The 17,319-nt window shown below is 40.6% G+C and overlaps 1 protein-coding gene across 3 annotated transcripts in view; it reads left to right on the top strand.

The window, feature by feature from the left end:
• RFX4 (regulatory factor X4) overlaps nucleotides 1-17,319 on the top strand; it is a 74,297-nt gene that overhangs the window by 15,813 nt on the left and 41,165 nt on the right. For all 3 annotated transcript variants that reach the window (XM_075274861.1, XM_075274860.1, XM_075274859.1), the window contains exons 2-4: nucleotides 8,607-8,693; nucleotides 9,641-9,701; nucleotides 12,110-12,233. In XM_075274861.1, coding sequence (XP_075130962.1) covers nucleotides 8,607-8,693; nucleotides 9,641-9,701; nucleotides 12,110-12,233 — 272 coding nt within the window. The remainder of the gene's footprint in view (nucleotides 1-8,606; nucleotides 8,694-9,640; nucleotides 9,702-12,109; nucleotides 12,234-17,319) is intronic.

The following is a 17,319-nucleotide window of genomic DNA, read 5'->3' as shown; positions in this document are numbered from 1 at the left end:
TCAGGGATTCATTCTGACTCCTTGGAGTCAGGAAAGATTTTTCCCCTAAGATGGAGAAAACTGGCTTCTACCGCATAGAGAGTTGTTACCTTCTTCAGTATCAATAGTTTTGAAAAATTCCAGATTCATGTTCATATTCCTACAGACCCCTAATAAATCATGGCTAGCAATTAGATCAAGGGTCTCAAACATGGCTGGGCAAATGGGCAGCACAAAATTTGATGGGCCACATTCCTTCCAGAATCAGTACTATACTATACTATGCATGAGTGAATCGGTTTGTTAACAAATTTCCCAAATATTTTAGATTCAACAAAACTGTTGGAATATGTCAATGATAAATTGCTATTATACTCCAGGGTGACATGCGGCTCGCCCATCTCTTATATCCACCAGTTAACAAAGCCTGATATGTCCTATAACTTGTAGTCTCTATATGCCCACTGGGTAAAGGTTGAACTTAGAGAGCTTGCACCCAAAATAGGAGTACAGTAGATTTGTAATGCTTTTTTCTTTTACATTCTTTTTACTTGTCACTGCTAAACACATCTTCTTCTCGTCCTCGATGAGCTCACAATATCCCAGATCCACTTGATGCGTTCCCTTTTCCTACTAGTAATTCTGTTGTCCCATTACCCCATTAAAACAACCTCTTCTCTATAGTGCGTGCATTAACCGGTACTCAACCTTCAGATTTGTTTCATTGTGTCTGGGTAGACACAACCTCTCAGCATTTACTTGTATCCATTTGCTCACCTACTTAGGTTTTGTGTGATTGTTCCTTTGCTTGCCTGAGTCTGGTGACCTAATAGGATCCTGGTCATTGATATCCACATGGTACTGTACATATTCAGACCTGTCAAACACCTGCTTTATATTGTATCCTTCATTTTCTACTAAGTGCTACTAAAAACACTCCAACAAAAAATTATTTTTGCCTATATAGTGCAACATACGTTATTATGATATATTAAATATATTAAAGGAATATCTTATCTTATCTTATATTACTGTAAAGACTATTTTATTTGATGAAGCATTTATGGGCATTGCAACTCCTATCCTAATCTTCCTATCCTCTGATGTGTTTCCCTTAATGAAGTCTCAAATAGAGCAATGTAGTCTATATGAACCATTATACATTTGGATTTGCATTAGGCAGATGGGGAGAAATACGTATTATCAAACTGCACTTGTTTTAATGGCAGCAAATAATAAACCAGTGGATACACTAGACCTTCTGCACACAGCACTCACAGATAGCATAAACAGTATCAGAGTCTAGTACGTTTTATAACTCTGCAGCTAATTATTGCATGGATTCACCTACTACTGTATACGACTGCACTCCTGATTTCTTAGATGACGCAGAAAATATATCTTCAGAAGCACTCTATGTATGGCGACATACAAAAGACACCAAGAGGACAGAGCTTGGTGGGGAGGAGAACTGCCAGGATAGGTTTGATAGGTGATGATGTTCACAGAAAGTCAGCCACACAAGAGAGACTGACATCCTATCTAGACAGAGTGAGCTATAAGAGCTATAGGAGCAGCGCTTCAATTCCCCCAAACCATTGCTATACAGTGGATGAGGCTGGAGCATCTGTCCTATTACTTGAATAGGAGCAGCCTGCAAGCACTCCCCGTCCTGGAGGCTGCTGATAAAGCTGACCTTTTGTGGTGTCTGGGTGTCAAAACCTCACAGATGAGATGGATAGGTCATCAGTATTGAAATTGAATTTAGGGCCAGAAAACCCCTTTAAGGGTAGGTCTTGTGGTATGTGAAAAAGTCCCTTCTCAGGACAGGCCTTCTACCACGTGGCCTTCTCTTTTCTTTGTGACAATAAAGTGTTCCCTGTGTGCTGCATGGTTGGCTGACGTTCATGTTGATGACTCGTGATTTTATGCTACTGTCACTTTAACTGGTGCTGCAGCAACCCACTGGGAGGAAGGCCAGGATGTTGGGAGTAGTAGTCGCTGTGGCCATGGTGTCAAGGATCGCTACAAGATCCTCCAAGGCTGGTAAAGTGTGGTGGGGCCTGTAGGGTGTTTGATGGCGGTAGTATTTCTCCCCTTGAGCATATCCTACTGGTTGTAAGCCTCCCAGAGTCTGCAGGTAGTTGGAATGCCTATGATGGCCATGCAGGAATAATACACGAGCAAGGTTTTGCAGAACAAAGTAATTGATGGTGTTTACTTGAGGTAGAATAGGATCAATTCAGCTACTTACAGATACCAGAGGGGCAGTTCTTATGGAGCATTCGCTGAGGGCTGGGGCTATACTGGTTGATGGCACTTCCTGATGACAGTCTTTGTCTCTCTCGCTGGGCAGTTTTCCACTTTATCAGTGTGCCCTTCCTAATCCACACCTTCCCCGGGTCATAGCTATAAGGTCCATATAACTTTACCTCCAGGCACTGCTCTAGAGCTGATGTCTTCCAGTCTAACTGGAGGCTCTCCTGAGTAAGGGAAAGACTGACTGTCTCTTCCTCTGCTCTTAACTAAAGGTCTAAGCCAAGGTTGTACCAACTACTCAGCATTGTCCATTGGTTTGCTCCATTAAAGGCACAGATGCAAAATAAAATGAAGACCACAAGTATATACTGTATATCTATGTGAATCTTTTGTAGGGCTCCCCTTTAGACACTTCACTGCTGTGTCATATTTCCATGCTTCCTAGGATATAGCCTACTCATAATGGGGCTTGACATTTTCTTTCATACCAGGGTATAGTAGGAACGTTCCCATACCATTCGGGAAAGAGTCTGGTTTGGGGTTTCAGTGTAACCAGCGAGTTTACTCGTCTGTGAATAGTGACTGTGTGACCCAACATTGACCCAAGATTCTCCCAAAAGACAGTGGGGCAAATAACAGCGATTCCATGTGAAGTGCGCTGGCGCAGTAGACTGGTGTAATGGGAGGTGCGATCTCATTACACTTCAATAGTTTTCTAATGTCTGTGGTCCAATGGCACTTTCTATAAGGAAATCTATCAGATGTCCATACAGTATTTAAACAGTGGGAGCAAAGTTTTAGGGTGCTTTTTGCCTCTTCAGCTGTTGCAGTATTGTAAACGCTTTGGCCCAAGAGCCCGTCAGTCAATGACTTCTCCAATTATTATTGTGGAGTGAACTTACAGAATGGATTTAAAGCGGACCTATCACCTCCTCCACCAACTCCAAGTCTTTGCATCCTTCAATAGGCGCCATCCACTGATTCTGACGCAGTTGTAATTTTTTTCTCTAGCCCCCACCATTCTAGAACAATCGGTGCTGTTAGTTTCAGCACAGTTTAGCTTTCTACTGGCAGGTGGGTGGTCCTTGTCAATCTGTTCGAGCGTAGGACCTCCCACCTGACAACAGAGAGAATAACTCTGCAGAAACTAACAGCAATGATTGCTGAGCAATGGATAGGGCTAGAAAAAAATTCCAACTGTGCCAGAATCAGTGAAGCGACACCTATTGAAAGATGCATAAAGTTGGGGGAACGGTCCTCTTTAACCCTTTATGAGCATTTGGCAAGTTTCATGACAGTGGCACATTCAGTGTTTGCAATACTGCCCAGTCTTTTATGCCCACTACAAACTGTGCTGAGTTGAAGAGTCAGGGGAATAACATGAAGCGCTGCTGAGGACGCGGCTGTACCCGGGCCTAGGACCCTTCAGGGGCCCATCTGGTGTTTCTCCCCAATATAAGGAAACCTGTACTATAAATGATACAGATTTTGCATTAGGCCCAGGAGCGCCATGTTACGTCTCTGACAAGATGGTTGGGAGTATGCGTTTTAATGGCATGTACAATGGTTTCCTTAATTAATATATTGACATTGTGGTTTCCTAGTGAGTTCAAAGGATACTTTCTTAGATAATCTATGTGTTACGCATTACCAGATTTTGTGCTTAGTGAGGGATACAATGGGGTCTTGTGGGTTGTAATAAGGGCGGCACATTATCTGCTGTGTTATCACTGTGTTGAAAAGTGGTTATTTTTTGCATTTTTCATAAAAAAGAGCAGTACATTTTACCAATTTTTTTGTTACTTGAGTCCAGTGTTCTGCAACTCCCAGCAGGCCGTACTTTTCAGCTACCCTTGATAATAACATGTCATTATCTTTAGGGGATGCATGACTTCACATCTCCCTGCAGCTCCTGCTGGTTCAGTGTCTGTAGCATACATGTCCTTCTGATACATAGAAGAATAGTGATTGCTGTACAAGCAATAGTTAGATAAAATAAGGCTCTGTTCATACTTGTGTTATTCTTATGATTTCATAAATGGCCCTGTCGATTTATATTTCACCAAAATGCCTCCATTCCATGAGGATTGTGTTTTGGGGCAGAAACAACAGAATATTCGTTATTCTCATAAGATAAAATGACTTCCCTTTATCCTTCCTATTTTTAACTTGGAGTCTTATATAATAATTGCACACAGAGCTGCAGATAATACTGTGATACTAAGCTTGTATTACACTGCTACACAGGGCTGAACATAATACTACTTTACTAAGCTTCTGCACAGTGCTGAAGATAATACTACTATACTAAGCTCATATAACACTGCTACAAAGAGCTGAAAATAATACGATTGTGCTAAGCTCATATAATACTTCCAGACCGAACTGAATATAATACTGCTATACTATACATATTACTTCTACACAGAGCTGCAGATCATACTGCTGTATTAAGCTTACATAATACGGTTATAGAGAGCTAACAATAACACCACCATACTAAGCTTAACAAATACTGCTTCACAGAGCTGAAGATAATGCCACCATACTATGCATATATAATACTTCTACACAGAGCTGAAGGTAATACCGCAATACTAAGTTTATATAATACTGCTACACAGAGCTGAAGGTAATACAGCCATACTAAGTTTATATAATACTGCTACACAGATCTGAAGGTAATACTGCCATACTAAGTTTATATAATACTGCTACACAGATCTGAAGGTAATACTGCCATACTAAGCATATATAATACTGCTACACAGAGCTGAAGGTAATACTGCCATACTAAGCATATATAATACTGCTACACAGAGCTGAAGGTAATACCGCCATACTAAGCTTATATAATACTGCTACACAGAGCTGAAGATAATACCACCATAAAGATTATATAATACTACGTTGCAGGTCGAAATTAATACTTCCATGCAGTTCACACTACACAAAATGTGTCCTAACAATATTGCAATATAGTGTCTTCAAAAAAGGATACTCACCAACTGTCCTGATTTGCCAGACAATCCCTAATTTTCAGAGACATCCCAGCAAGTATTTATCTCTGCCAGTCATAGCAATTTGGAATCTCAATGACACTTCTATTAGTACATAAGGTCTGGGGAGCGAGCAGTGAGCATTGGTTTATTACTCACAGCACAGTATGGCCATTGACATACTGATAGGGAATATAGATTGTGACCCCTATATGGGACGGTGTCGGTGACTGTCAATGTTTGTAAAGCAATGCGGAATATGATGGCTCTATACAAGTAAGCTAAATAATTAAAAATAACAAGCAGCAACATGTACTGAATATTGATTGAGAGAGAGTAAGTAAGGGGATAGAGAGTATTTATCCATGTTAGGAGGGAATGTTCATAGATGCAAAGATGAGGCACAGGGAAGGGTCCTGGGACCCAATACAAAATCTGTAATAGGGTTTCCCTCTATTATGTGCCAATTGCAGTATTTGTGTCTTACACAGTAATGTGCACTGTGAAAATTTTTAGACAGGTGTGGGAGGGAAATTCTACAAAGTAAGAAATAGAAGTGTTTAGTTTATTTGTATCAATGAACAAAATGAAGTGAATGAAAAAAAAAAAAGAAATTAAATCCCATCAATATTTGGTGTGACCTCTGCCCTTTAGAGGAGGAGTCCTGGAAGTGATGATACGGCCCCCACAGATATAGCCCTGATCTCAACATTACCCAGTCTGTCTGGGATTACAGGAAGAGACAGAAGGATTGGACCAAGCTTACATCCACAGAAGATCTGTGCTTAGTTCTTCAAGATGACGGGAATAATCTCCCTGCCGAGTTCATTCAGAAACTGTCCGCAAGCACCGAGAAGAACTGATAGAAGGCGAAGGTCACACCAAATATTGATGGGATTTGGATTTCTCTTTTCTTCATTTGTTAATTGACAGAAATGAGCAATTAACCCTTCTACAGTCCTATGAAAAAGTTTGGGCACCCCTATTAATCTTAATCATTTTTAGTTCTAATTATTTTGGTGTTTATAACAGCCATTTCAGTTTGATATATCTAATAACTGATGGACACAGTAATATTTCAGGATTGAAATGAGGTTTATTGTACTAACAGAAAATGTGCAATATGCATTAAACCAAAATTTGACCGGTGCAAAAGTATGGGCACCTCAACAGAAAAGTGACATTAATATTTAGTAGATCCTCCTTTTGCAAAGATAACAGCCTCTAGTCGCTTCCTGTAGCTTTTAATCAGTTCCTGGATCCTGGATAAAGGTATTTTGGACAAACAATTCAAGTTCAGTTAAGTTAGATGGTCGCCGAGCATAGACAGCCCGCTTCAAATCATCCCACAGATGTTCAATGATATTCAGGTCTGGGGACTGGGATGGCCATTCCAGAACAATGTAATTGTTCCTCTGCATGAATGCCTGAGGATTTGGAGCGGTGTTTTGGATCATTGTCTTGCTGAAATATCCATCCCCGGCGTAACTTCAACTTTGTCACTGATTCTTGAACATTATTCTCAAGAATCTGCTGATACTGAGTGGAATCCATGCGACTCTCAACTTTAACAAGATTCCCGATGCCGGCATTGGCCACACAGCCCCAAAGCATGATGGAACCTCCACCAAATTTTACAGTGGGTAGCATGTGTTTTTCTTGGAATGCTGTTTCTTTTTGGACGCCATGCATAACGCCTTTTTTTATAACCAAACAACTCAATTTTTGTTTCCAAAATGAAGCTGCCTTGTCCAAATGTGCTTTTTCATACCTCAGGCAACTCTATTTGTGGCGTACGTGCAGAAACGGCTTCTTTCTCATCACTCTCCCATACAGCTTCTATTTGTGCAAAGTGCGCTGTATAGTTGACCGATGCACAGTGACACCATCTGCAGCAAGATGATGCTGCAGCTCTTTGGAGGTGGTCTGTGGATTGTCCTTGACTGTTCTCACCATTCTTCTTCTCTGCCTTTCTGATATTTTTCTTGGCCTGCCACTTCTGGGCTTAACAAGAACTGTCCCTGTGGTCTTCCATTTCCTTACTATGTTCCTGACAGGTTAAATCTCTGAGACAACTTTTTGTATCCTTCCCCTGAACAACTATGTTGAACAATCTTTGTTTTCAGATCATTTGAGAGTTGTTTTGAGTAGCCCATGATGCCACTCTTCAGAGGAGATTCAAATAGGAGATCAACTTGCAATTGGCCACCTTAAATACCTTTTCTTATGATTGGATACATCTGGCTATGAAGTTCAAAGCTCACTGAGGTTACAAAACCAATTTTGTGCTTCAGTAAGTCAGTAAAAAGTAGTTAGGGGAATTCAAATCAATAAAATGATAAGGGTGCCCATACTTTTGCACCGGTCAAATTTTGGTTTAATGCATATTGCACATTTTCTGTTAGTACAATAAACCTCATTTCAATCCTGAAATATTACTGTGTCCATCAGTTATTAGATATATCAAACTGAAATGGCTGTTGCAAACACCAAAATATTTAGAACTAAAAATGATTAAGATTAATAGGGGTGCCCAAACTTTTTCATAGGACTGTATTTCTGAAAGCATTCTTATCTTGCAGTATTTTCCATACTTGTCTAAAACTTTAGCATAGTACTGTATGGACAGGAGCTTGGGGCATCCCAGCTACCTCTGCAGTCTCTATAAAGAAGCCCCTCACTCTCAGCTACTGTATTATATGACTATATAAGTTAAAAGGGATTGTCAAGGAATTACAGTGCTTGGGCAGGAGGCCAGGGAAGGTGGAATATAAAAAAATAAAAAGTCATACTTACTCATACTTACCTGTCCCTGGCCTTTCTGTTTGTCCCATGACAGTCCGTTCCAGCGCTGCGGCTTGCGTTCACTGAAGTCCTCACCCCATATGACTGCTGAGGCTTGTCAGTGGTCTCAGTGGTCACTTGTGGCACCTTCGTCTGCCTCATGCCTAAGTACTGTAATTCCTGGACAACCCATTTTAAATGAGGCCCTATGAAAGTAATGTGAAACTGAACAGGTTCAAAGAGTAGCTGACAGACATTACAACCTATTTGACCAGGGGCCTGAAGCATTACCCTCTAGGGGAGTAGCTATAGGGGTACCAGGCCATGGAGTAAGAGGGAGTCCAAAGGCCTCTGTACAATATAAGAGGACATCAGTATTACAGATAGTATGTGGTACATAGGGGCCCCGTTACAGATTTTGCATTGAGGCCCAGGAGGATTTTTTTAATCACTCCTCTGGTACCCTGTAGGGCTGTTGTGAGAACAGCGTTCAATTTTAACATAAATTTCATAAATATAAAAAATTGCATAAATATCTTCATATATAACACAACAATGTAATACAAGATTTCTTTTTTTCTCTAGAAAGTTGGATTGAGCGTTGTCTCAGTGAAAGCGAAAACAAGCGGTATTCAAGCCACACATCCCTGGGCAATGTTTCTAATGAAGAAAGTAAGTATATTTTCCTTAGCGTCAGTAAGAAATCTGTACTGCCTTGGACCTTTTGAGGGAAGCATTATGTTCAAGGAGATTTACATATCCTAAATCAGACTTTATAATGGGGCAAAAAAATTTGGGCCCAAAAATTGGGCACCAAAGAGACATGGGCCTAGAGAAAGAAGATGAAGGGGTGTATATCTCTTTGCATACTCAATGACTGGGTGACCAAAATAAGCTACCCATGGTTTACAAAATGAAGGGCAATGGCTGCAACTTCCTCATTTACCGTAGAAAACAGCACAAACTTCTTTAACAATGAGCGCACTATGAGAAGACTTAGGAGCAATATTCTAGTTCTCTATATTCTAGTAAAGAATTTCACTTTGCGGGCGATAGACCTCTCCTGGCTTCCTGCGCTTAGACCTCTAAGTACGGCTGTGGACTCATAGCGGGACCAATTTTGGGTGCAGTTAGAGTCAGAAAAAAATTCCAACTTCCAGTCCAACAACAAAATAAAATGATTAATTATTTTTTAATTATACCCCTGTGTCCCCGAAAATAAGACACACACCCCCCTTCACCTCCTGGACCACCTACAACCCGGCAGTCTTGCCGGCCCTACGCTAAGGAACGGTATAAAACAAAGCTACTACCATAGTACTAATATGTAGCACTTATCACTTCTATTATATATGTTATATCGCAGGTGTAAAATTGAAATATTAAAGAGTTGGTCAAGGATTGGAAAAACATGGCGGCTTTCTTACAAAAACAGCACAACACTTGTCTATGAGTCATGCCTTGTATTGCAGCTCAGCCTCATTCATTTCGATGGAGCGGAGCAGCAATACTCCACACAACCTGTGTATAGGTGTGGTGCTGTTTCAGACTAAAGCAATTAAGTTTTTCTAATCTTGTACAACCCCTTTAACATTATTGTGTATGTCTTATTTTTCTAGCAGATGAAGAAAAAGAAAACAGGGCATCGAAACCGCACTCCACCCCGGCCACTCTACAATGGTATTCAGACCTTTTTATGTCAATGTTCTATGTTGTTATATGCAAGGCTTTGATATTGTAAGGATATTCAAAGAAAAGTGAAGCAAATATGACTTTATCCATTGAAAATTTCTAGAACCCCAATGCCAACCCTTATGTGATTGATGCTCCAAATTTTGGCATTGTTGTGATGTTCACCGACAAATACCGTCTCTTTATTATCTCGCAAACTGTGAACTATGACATCACTTCTCCGTGTCTCTATTAAATCTAATTACATGCACATACCACACACATTCAGCCCTCCGCACTTAGCAACCAGCCATCAGTATAGATAAAAAACTGTTAAAGTTTAGGTCAATTAAAATTCCTGCCGACAAAGAATAAATGGAGTTATTCCGCGGCAGATCACAGAAATACAGAAGGACTGTACACATAGGAGGATATGTTAGGTAAGGGTGAATTATATTGTCTTACATAGATAAAAGCAAGAAAGTCGAGTAGGGGTAGGGGGTGTTTGTGATCATTAAAAACCCAGGTACAATGGTGTTCAGTATGTTGTCAGCTTAATGAGGATATGGCAGAGGAAGAGGAACATCCTGGAAATTTTTGGTGCTTATTATCTAACAGTCCTCAGATCTCATTAATATTCCCCATCTTGTACCTCTTCCTGGTGCCCAGGAATAATAGTGCTACCCCACTTATCACCTGCCGTAAGAAGAAATATGTGACCATTCAGTGGCAAATTCAATTTAGGAAAGAGGAAAGGTACTGCCATGGGCACCAAAACCGCTCCAGGATTTGCCAAATACATTAGCCTTCATGGGATTTAGATTTCTCTTTTCGTCATTCATTTCATTTTGCTCATTGATAAAAATAAACTAATAACACTTCTGTTTTTGAAAGCATTCTTACTTTGCAGCATTTACACCTGCCTAAAACTTTTGCATAATACTGTATTTATGTTCTCTATGGCTTACTAATTTAATCAAATGGAACCTGTTACCATAAAATGACTAGCCAATCTACCAGCATTGTGTTATAGAGCAGGAAGAGCTGATCAGATTAATATGTAGTGGTATTGGGAAAAATTGGGGATTACTTGTAACATAATGATTGGAATTCCTGCTCATTGTGTGCTTAGGAGTCCAATGGGCGGTCCTACTCAGTAATTGGCATCCTTCCCTGTCTATGGAGATGATGGCCAATTATTATTATTATTATTTATTTATATAGCACCATTAATTCCATGATGCTTTACATTTGGGGGTTACATACAATACACAGAATATACAGGTAGATATAATACTAACAATGACTGACTGGCACAGTGGGGTAGAGGGCCCTGCCCGCGAGGGCTTACAATCTATGAGGGAAGGGGGTAGAGACAGAGGGAGAGGGGGAGACTGTACAGATGGCAGTGTGGTGATAGTGTTATTGGGGGTTGTAGGGCTTCCTGAATAGGTGAGTCTTCAGCGCCTTCTTGAAGCCTGTGAAGTCCTGTGAAGTCCTGTGAAGCCTTGAAGTCCTATGTGTCGTGTTAAGGAGTTCCAGAGTATGGGAGATGCACGAGAGAAATCTTGGAGACGGTTGTGTGAGGAGCGGATGAGGGCAGAGCGGAGTAGGAGGTTGTTGGAGGATCTGAGGTTACGTGTGGGCAGGTAGCGGGAGATGAGGTCAGAGATATATGGAGGGGACAGGTTGTGGATGGCTTTGTATGTTAGCGTTAGTAGCTTGAACTCAATTCGCTGGGCTATAGGTAGCCAGTGGAGGGACTGGCAGAGGGGAGCAGCTGATGAAGATCGGGGGGTGAGGTGGATTAAGCGACCTAATATTAGTAAGGATCATTGGATTCCTAAGTACAGAACTGGACTCCTAAATGCAGACTTGTCCTAGTTTATAATGAAGCTTCCCACAAATTATATATCAAACTAATCAGCTAATCCTTCTCTACAAGATACGGATGGCAAATCAGATACCATCTTCAACATGGCAGGTTCCCTTTAAATGTATTAAAGGGAGTTTTTCACCACCCCAGCGTGTGTATTTACCTTGTGAATCACTGCCTCTGTTGCCAAGATACAACAGTTTTTGTCAATATGCAGGTGAGCTCTTTGGAGCAACAAGGGCATTGCCATTGCTCCAAAAACTTAAGTGGCAATGCCCTCATCCAATGCTCCAAACAGCATATTTCCTACTTGACAAAAACTGCAATATCTTGGCAGCAGAGATACTGATTTACAAGACTGTTTGATTCAGGTGACCCTAACCTACATAACCAAGGGCTGGGTTGATATGCTGGGGTCTGATGACACACTCCCTTTAAACTTCCCATTCATTTTCTGTGTGGCATAAAAAAACATCAAATGCCTCAAGCAAAAATGTTCCTGATATATTTTGTCTCATATGAGATTTACATTCATCCTAAGGTTGGAAGAAAACTATGAAATTGCAGAGGGTGTCTGCATCCCCCGGAGCGCCCTCTATATGCATTACTTGGATTTCTGTGAGAAAAACGACACACAACCAGTGAACGCTGCCAGTTTTGGCAAGGTAAGCTCAGTATTCACACCAGATATTGGATTGATTCAATTGTTTAGATATGGCTAAAATCCTTCAAGTGCACCTGGCTCTTCGGTACATTAGATGAATCAACGTTTGGATGGATTAAATGGATCTTTTTGATAATGAGATGGGCAACCAAAGTCATCAATGATATGGTTGGACTACGGCAAATGTTTTGGTGAAGACAAGTTGATCCTGGCATTTATATGGATTGCTGAATTTGGGGTCAGGAAGCAATTTTTTCCCCTGAAATAGGGCAATTGGTATTAGTCACATGGTCTTTTCTTCTTCCACAGGATCAACACTGTAGGGTATAGGTTGGACTTCATGGAACTGTGTCTTTGTACAAGCTCATCTACTATGATACTACATAACCAAGAAAATTTATCAAAATTAGGTTTAATTCATTAAAAAAAAAAAAAATGGGGTGACTAAATAAGTATATATATATATATATATATATATATATATATATATATATATATATATATATACAGTCCTATGAAAAAGTTTGGGCACCCCTATTAATCTTAATCATTTTTAGTTCTAAATATTTTGGTATTTGCAACAGCCATTTCAGTTTGATATATCTAATAACTGATGGACACAGTAATATTTCAGGATTGAAATGAGGTTTATTGTACTAACAGAAAATGTGCAATATGCATTAAACCAAAATTTGACCGGTGCAAAAGTATGGGCACCTCAACAGAAAAGTGACATTAATATTTAGTAGATCCTCCTTTTGCAAAGATAACAGCCTCTAGTCGCTTCCTGTAGCTTTTAATCAGTTCCTGGATCCTGGATAAAGGTATTTTGGACAAACAATTCAAGTTCAGTTAAGTTAGATGGTCGCCGAGCATGGACAGCCCGCTTCAAATCATCCCACAGATGTTCAATGATATTCAGGTCTGGGGACTGGGATGGCCATTCCAGAACATTGTAATTGTTCCTCTGCATGAATGCCTGAGGATTTGGAGCGGTGTTTTGGATCATTGTCTTGCTGAAATATCCATCCCCGGCGTAACTTCAACTTCGTCACTGATTCTTGAACATTATTCTCAAGAATCTGCTGATACTGAGTGGAATCCATGCGACTCTCAACTTTAACAAGATTCCCGATGCCGGCATTGGCCACACAGCCCCAAAGCATGATGGAACCTCCACCAAATTTTACAGTGGATAGCATGTGTTTTTCTTGGAATGCTGTTTCTTTTTGGACGCCATGCATAACGCCTTTTTTTTATAACCAAACAACTCAATTTTTGTTTCCAAAATGAAGCTGCCTTGTCCAAATGTGCTTTTTCATACCTCAGGCAACTCTATTTGTGGCGTACGTGCAGAAACGGCTTCTTTCTCATCACTCTCCCATACAGCTTCTATTTGTGCAAAGTGCGCTGTATAGTTGACCGATGCACAGTGACACCATCTGCAGCAAGATGATGCTGCAGCTCTTTGGAGGTGGTCTGTGGATTGTCCTTGACTGTTCTCACCATTCTTCTTCTCTGCCTTTCTGATATTTTTCTTGGCCTGCCACTTCTGGGCTTAACAAGAACTGTCCCTGTGGTCTTCCATTTCCTTACTATGTTCCTCACAGTGGAAACTGACAGGTTAAATCTCTGAGACAACGTTTTGTATCCTTCCCCTGAACAACTATGTTGAACAATCTTTGTTTTCAGATCATTTGAGAGCGGGCTGTCCATGTTCGGCGACCATCAAACTTAACTGAACTTGAATTGTTTTGTAGAAAGAAATGGTCCAAAATACCTTCATCCAGGATCTGATTAAAAGCTACAGGAAGCGACTAGAGGCTGTTATCTTTGCAAAAGGAGGATGTACTAAATATTAATGTCACTTTTCTGTTGAGGTGCCCATATTTTTGCACCGGTCAAATTTTGGTTTAATGCATATTGCGCATTTTCTGTTAGTACAATAAACCTCATTTCAATCCTGAAATATTACTGTGTCCATCAGTTATTAGATATATCAAACTGAAATGGCTGTTGCAAACACCAAAATATTTAGACCTAAAAATGATTAAGATTAATAGGGGTGCCCAAACTTTTTCATAGGACTGTATATATATATATATATATATATATATATACACACTCACCGGCCACTTTATTAGGTACACCATGCTAGTAACGGGTTGGACCCCCTTTTGCCTTCAGAACTGTCTCAATTCTTCGTGGCATAGATTCAACAAGGTGCTGGAAGCATTCCTCAGAGATTTTGGTCCATATTGACATGATGGCATCACACAGTTGCCGCAGATTTGTCGGCTGCACATCCATGATGCGAATCTCTCGTTCCACCACATCCCAAAGATGCTCTATTGGATTGAGATCTGGTGACTGTGGAGGCCATTGGAGTACAGTGAACTCATTGTCATGTTCAAGAAACCAGTCTGAGATGATTCCAGCTTTATGACATGGCGCATTATCCTGCTGAAAGTAGCCATCAGATGTTGGGTACATTGTGGTCATAAAGGGATGGACATGGTCAGCAACAATACTCAGGTAGGATTTGGCGTTGCAACGATGCTCAATTGGTACCAAGGGGCCCAAAGAGTGCCAAGAAAATATTCCCCACACCATGACACCACCACCACCAGCCTGAACCGTTGATACAAGGCAGGATGGATCCATGCTTTCATGTTGTTGACGCCAAATTCTGACCCTACCATCCGAATGTCGCAGCAGAAATCGAGACTCATCAAACCAGGCAACGATTTTCCAATCTTCAATTGTCCAATTTCGATGAGCTTGTGCAAATTGTAGCCTCAGTTTCCTGTTCTTAGCTGAAAGGAGTGGCACCCGGTGTGGTCTTCTGCTGCTGTAGCCCATCTGCCTCAAAGTTCGACGTACTGTGCGTTCAGAGATGCTCTTCTGGCTACCTTGGTTGTAACGGGTGGCTATTTGAGTCACTGTTGCCTTTCTATCAGCTCGAACCAGTCTGGCCATTCTCCTCTGACCTCTGGCATCAACAACGCATTTCCGCCCACAGAACTGCAGCTCACTGGATGTTTTTTCTTTTTCGGACCATTCTCTGTAAACCCTAGAGATGGTTGTGCGTGAAAATCCCAGTAGATCAGCAGTTTCTGAAATACTCAGACCAGCCCTTCTGGCACCAACAACCATGCCACGTTCAAAGGCACTCAAATCACCTTTCTTCCCCATACTGATGCTCGGTTTGAACTGCAGGAGATTGTCTTGACCATGTCTACATGCCTAAATGCACTGAGTTGCCGCCATGTGATAGGCTGATTAGAAATTACATGTTAACGAGCAGTTGGACAGGTGTACCTAATAAAGTGGACGGTGAGTGTGTATATATATATATATATATATATATATATATATATAATAAGTCAATACAGAGATCTCTCCCAAGATCTATTTACACCTAGGACTGTAACTATAACAAGGAAGCATCATCTACATCTAGACTAAAGAAGTTTCTACAGCTTAAAGGGGTATTCCCATGATGCTTGTTCACCAACCTGCAGGCTGTTGTGATCTATTCACTTCTTGCTTTTCTCGGCACATAGGTGGGCGGGGTTTCACTTGCAAGGGATTGGTTGTAAATTAATTACCACAGTGTGAAGCTGATGTAGCAGAGCTGGATTTGAGTCAGTTTGCATTACATACAGAGGTAACGGACTCCCTATCTCAGCCCTTATCAGCCAAATTCAATTAAACCAACTGATAAGAGCTTAGAAATCCCAGAGCTCTCACCTCCCCTATCTGAGAAGCTCTGCTACTTATCAGACACAAACAGCTCAGAGCTGCTCCCAGCCCCTCCCTCCCCCCTGAGAGCAGGCAGCTACATCACTTGACAAATGAGCAGATAATCCCAAGGGCCATAGAAATGGAGTGTAAACAATGAAGTGAATAAATTAAAATAGCGACCAAACAAAGCAGTTGTGATAAAGCAATGCATTTAGGAAAAGTCTTAAATCCACATAAACTAGCAGTATAGATAGGATCCTTGTGATGGGACAACCCCTTTAATAGAAGGGTGTTCCTTACTTCAAGAGAAGTGAGACATTGAAACTCTTAGCCAGAGGAAGCGTTCATGGGAAATTTCACAAAGAGTCTCATTTCTGGAGTATACTAATATTACACTTTATATTTACTAGATTTTTGGAGATGGTTCATTGACCCAGATATTTATTTTAATTGTGAGATTTGGAATCGGGAAGGAATTTTTATGCAAGATAAAGATATTGGATTTTGTCTTCTTCATTGATGTTATTAATCCTTAGGGAAGAGAAATTGTGTCTAGTTAAGATTATTTTAGCAAGTTCTACTGAGTTAAATGTCATTAGAGGCTATGTGAAAAATGAGTAGGTGATGCCAGGTACCAACCAAAAAAATTCTGGATGTTATGTCATCTAAATCTAAGGCCAAAGGGATCTCGGAGTACTTCTGAGAACCACAGTCCATCTGTTAGAATTTTATTGCTTTTGACTCTTAGCAGCATTTTCACAAGCAAATGAATCACCAAGACATAACCGAAGGGAAACAACAAAATTGTACAAAAAAATTTAACACTCGATAAAAAGAATCTAAACGTGTCAAAATTCAATGTCAAATAATATAAGAGCCAAAATGTTGAGCCGAGGACATCGCTCCCTCAATAGGAAACAGAGCGCCTTTTGTCTTCATTTTTAACACACTGCAAAGTGTAGCACCCAAGAAAGCAAAAACTTTCACTTTTCCAAACACTTGCTTTTCCTTTTCTGTGCTGCCTTTAACTGGCCTTCAATGGCTTAACCCCCGAGCTCCTTGACTGAACACCGCCCCATGGTGATTTTCCCCCATCGCCCCCTTTGGAAAGGGTTAAGTGAATTTGGCTATTGAGTCGAGGAATGTTAGATCAGTAGCTGGAACAGCATGGGGTGTTCTTATGGCAAGCTTCATTGAGTCTATACAAAAAATAGCAGAAAGACAACTGGCCAGCCTGTCTGCTCATTTATCAAGGTTCTGCACCTCCTCACAAAGTTTCTCTATCTTTTTTTTTTTTCCTCGTAATGTTTGCTGAAGTTCTGCTCCAAAAATAAAACCAA

The sequence above is a fragment of the Leptodactylus fuscus genome, chromosome 5, assembly GCF_031893055.1.
Source record: "Leptodactylus fuscus isolate aLepFus1 chromosome 5, aLepFus1.hap2, whole genome shotgun sequence".
Taxonomy (NCBI): domain Eukaryota; kingdom Metazoa; phylum Chordata; class Amphibia; order Anura; family Leptodactylidae; genus Leptodactylus; species Leptodactylus fuscus.
The sequence above is the reverse complement of the archived record's forward strand: the minus strand, read 5'-3'. Positions and strand labels throughout refer to the sequence as shown.